This window comes from Penaeus vannamei, chromosome 26 (assembly GCF_042767895.1).
Source record: "Penaeus vannamei isolate JL-2024 chromosome 26, ASM4276789v1, whole genome shotgun sequence".
NCBI classification, from domain to species: Eukaryota; Metazoa; Arthropoda; class Malacostraca; order Decapoda; family Penaeidae; genus Penaeus; species Penaeus vannamei.
This window is the reverse complement of record NC_091574.1, coordinates 2,116,836-2,121,063: the sequence shown is the minus strand read 5'-3', so window position 1 is coordinate 2,121,063 and position 4,228 is coordinate 2,116,836. Positions and strand designations below refer to the sequence as shown.

The 4,228-nt window shown below is 47.0% G+C and overlaps 1 protein-coding gene across 1 annotated transcript in view; it reads right to left on the bottom strand.

Annotated features, from left to right (window-relative positions):
* Positions 1-6: 6 nt before the first annotated feature.
* The window catches only part of LOC113820691 (probable glutamate receptor), a 12,344-nt gene continuing 8,122 nt past the window's right edge, over positions 7-4,228 (bottom strand). Inside the window, exons 8-10 of the mRNA XM_070139596.1 lie at positions 3,570-3,748; positions 1,549-1,708; positions 7-412 (exon numbers count right to left, since the gene is read on the bottom strand). Of these exons, the coding sequence (XP_069995697.1) occupies positions 266-412; positions 1,549-1,708; positions 3,570-3,748 (486 nt within the window). The 3' untranslated portion in view covers positions 7-265. The remainder of the gene's footprint in view (positions 413-1,548; positions 1,709-3,569; positions 3,749-4,228) is intronic.

The following is a 4,228-nucleotide window of genomic DNA, read 5'->3' as shown; positions in this document are numbered from 1 at the left end:
TATTTACAACTAATGACATAAACACAAAGGTGAATAATCCCACAGATGATAAGAATAGGCCTAAAATCTACATATAGGAAGGCGAAAACAAGAATAGGCATAGAATTTACACATAAGATTGCGAAAACAAGAATAGGCCTAAAATCTACATATAGGAAGGCGAAAACAAGAATAGGCCTAAAATCTACATATAGGAAGGCGAAAACAAGAATAGGCCTAAAATCTACACGTAAGAATGCGAAAACAAGCCGAATACATGTCCGAGTCACGCCACGGGCTGAGCCGCCTCGAGGTCCCTCACCAGCAGCTTCTCCCCCAGGAAGGAGAAGGAGGCGCAGGCACACCCGATGAAGAGGAGGTAGAAGGCGCCCTGGAGGTGGTGGAGGCTGAGGACCACGGGGCCGCCGTTGCTCTGGGGGGGGGGGGGGGGAGAGGAGGAGAGGAGAAGGAGGAGGAGGTCAGTGTCTTTCTACATGGGGGGGGGGTAGAGGAGGAGAAGGAGTTCAGTGTCTTTCTACATGGGGGGGGGGAGGAGGTCAGGGGCTCTCTACGTGGGGGGGGGGGGGAGGAGAAGGAGGAGGTCAGTGTCTCTCTACATGGGGGGGGGGAGAGGAGAAGGAGGAGGTCAGTGTCTTTCTACATGGGGGGGGGGGGGGGGAGAGGAGGAGAAGGAGGAGGTCAGTGTCTTTCTACATGGGGGGGGGGGGAGGAGGAGAAGGAGGAGGTCAGTGTCTTTCTACATGGGGGGGGGGGAGAGGGGGAAGGAGGAGGAGGTCAGTGTCTTTCTACATGGGGGGGGGGGGGAGGAGAAGGAGGAGGAGGTCAGTGTCTTTCTACATGGGGGGGGGGGAGGAGAGGAGAAGGAGGAGGAGGTCAGTGTCTTTCTACATGGGGGGGGGGGGGGGAGGAGAAGGAGCAGGTCAGTGTCTTTCTACATGGGGGGGTGGGGGGTAGAGGAGAAGGAGGAGGTCAGTGTCTTTCTACATGGGGGGGGGGGGGAGAGGAGAAGGAGGAGGAGGTCAGTGTCTTTCTACATGGGGGGGGGGGGGGAGGAGAAGGAGGAGGAGGTCAGTGTCTTTCTACATGGGGGGGGGGGGGTAGAGGAGAAGGAGGAGGTCAGTGTCTTTCTACATGGGGGGGGGGGAGAAGGAGGAGGTCAGGGGCTCTTTACATGGGGTGGGTGGGTGGATACATGCAGGTCTACATGCGGATGTGTGTGGGAGGGATTTGTGTGTGTGTGTCCGTGTGTGTGTATCTATGGATGAATGAATTAGTGAATGAGTTAGTGAGTGAGGGAATGAGTGAGTGAGTGAATGAGTTAGTGAGTGAGTGAATGAGTTAGTGAGTGAGTGAATGAGGGAATGAGTGAGTGAGTGTGAGTGTGTCTGTGTATGTAGTTTAGTACACACACACACACACACACACACACACACACACACACACACACACACACACACACACACACACACACACACACACACACACACGTATATCAGTGAACTAACCATCTTTAATAAACAAAAACATAAACAAAACGAAAAGAATTACCATCGGCTGCAGCAACTCATCTTCGCCCGACTTGGCCTTGGCGTTTCGAGCCTTGAGCGAGAAGGCTTCGAACACGTCGTCGATCCAGTGCTTCATGAGCCCTGCTTCGATCATGCGCTGCTTCGACTCGCTGAACTTGCTTCGAAACGGCGCTCCTCGTCTGCGAAAAGGGAGGCGGGACGGAAAACGTGGGCGTGGGACGGAAAACGTGGGCGCGGGACGGAAAACGTGGGCGTGGGACGGAAAACGTGGGCGTGGGACGGAAAACGTGGGCGTGGGACGGAAAACGTGGGCGTGGTGTTGGAAGGAGGTTTGTTATAGGGGGAGTGAGAGCAGGGGTGTGAAGTTGGAGGGAAATGGAGGTTCGAAATGACAGAAATGGGTGGAAGTTGGAATAAAGTTGAGGTTTATTATAAAAGAAGAGAGAACAGGAATGAAGGTCTACTTATAAAAGAAGAGAAAACTGGGGTGGAGGTTTGAAGGAAACGGTGGTTTATTTATAACGGAGGAGAGAATAGGGGTGAAAGTTTGAAGGAAATGGAGGTTTGAGATGACAGATGTGGGTGGAATTTGGAATGAAATTGTAGTTTATTATAACGGAAAAGAGAGCAGGGGTGCAAATTTGAAGAAAATTGAGGATTATTATAATGGAAAAGAGAACAGGGAAGTGGAAGTTTGAAGGAAATAGAGATTTGAAATAACAGAAGTGAGAAGGTAGGTGGAAGATGGAGTGGAATTGAGGTTTAGCAGAAAGGGAGTGAACGTGGTTGGAGTGAAACTGAGGTTTGAAATAATAGAAGTGAGAAGGTAGGTGGAAGATGGAGTGGAATTGAGGTTTAGCATAAAGGGAGTGAACGTGGTTGGAGTGAAACTGAGGTTTGAAATAATAGAAGTGAGAAGGTAGGTGGAAGATGGAGTGGAATTGAGGTTTAGCATAAAGGGAGTGAACGTGGTTGGAGTGAAACTGAGGTTTGAAATAATAGAAGTAAGAACGTGATTGACGTTCCTTTTTATACCGTGATTATCAATAGGTAAACCAAAAGCAAAACATTTAAACCACATTCTAAAGGCCCTTCACCCATATCAGTGGCGTACCAGTGTCGCATCCACGCAGACCGTCAGCGTCAGTGAAAAAAAAAAAAAAAAAAAAAATATATATATATATATATACATACATATATATATATATATATATATATATATATATATATATATATATATATATATATATATATATGTGTGTGTGTGTGTGTGTGTGTGTGTGTGTGTGTGTGTGTATGTGTGTGTGTGTGTGTGTGTGTGTGTGTGTGTGTGTGTGTGTGTGTGTGTGTGTGTGTGTGTGTGTGTGTGTGTGTGTGTGTATGTGTGTGTGTGTGTGTAAATATATCATTACTTCGAACTCATCCGACGCATTCACACATGTCCGGCGCAGTACCGTGTTCTGCCTCTCAGTGTCAGTTCCGTCTCCGTGCCGTGAAGTTGAATATCGGAGCCCCCGACATCTTTAAATTTTTCACGGACGTCGGACGAGTGTTGTGAGCTTCTCAACAAAGAGGATGATGGATTCAGCTTTATTGAATACACTGTATAACAAAATAAATGCCTAAGATTTGTTTGCCGTTTAGGAAAATCTGCAGGGATTAGAATATATACAATAAATAGGCCTACAAGATGCTTGTTATTTAACCTAAAACAAACTACAATCGACCTCTCGGTGTTATAGCAATTTCAGACATTCTGAAGTACTGAAAAAAGTTGATCCATCTTCAGCTTGTACAGATTAGTAAATTCTCCTACTCCTTCTTTTCTTCCACGTTTACTATGCCTCTTCTTCTCCAATGTCAATCATTTCCAATTCCGTCTGAAAACTTTCCTATATTTCACGTCACTTATTTCACGCTGTACGGATTCACTACGGTGTGGCCACGTCACTGAAACGTCACGGATTTCACTGACACTGAACTGATACGCCACTGATACGTGTGGAATGACCTTAAATCCCCCCCCCCCCTCCCCCTTACCTGTACCCGAAGGCGAGCCCCGCGAATATAGCATACTCCTTCCTCCCAACGTGTAGGGGCGTGTAACCCACCCGATTCGTGAAGTTTTTGGCCACTATAGCCTTTATGTAGTATTTGGGTTCGACGATGGCGAACTTCCCCCGCATGACCTTGGAGGTGCGGTCAACTTCAGAGAGGCGCTGAGGGAGGAGGTCAGAGGTCAGAGGTCAGGCCGGCAGTAGAAGGCAGTGATGAGGAGACGGGGATGGTAATGGAAAGACAGTAATTTGATGATGAAGGTGATGGTGGTGGTGGTGGGGGGGGGGGGTGATGGTGGTGGTGGTGGTAGTGGTGGTGATGGCGGGGGTGGTGGTGATGATAATGATGACCGTGGTGATGAGGATGATGAGGATAATGATGATGATGATAATAATGATGGATGATGATGATAGTGATGACGAAGATGATGATGATGGTGATGATGATGATGATGATAATGATGATGATAATGATAATTATGATGATTATGATGATGGTGATGATGATAATATATAATTTTTAGTTTTTATCAATTTGTTCTAAAGTCTTTATTTTTCATCCTTGTCTATTTATTGATATTCGTGTTTTTTTTCTGTTTTTATTCACTACGTGTGCTTAGGAAACGAACTCCTTGCAAGAAT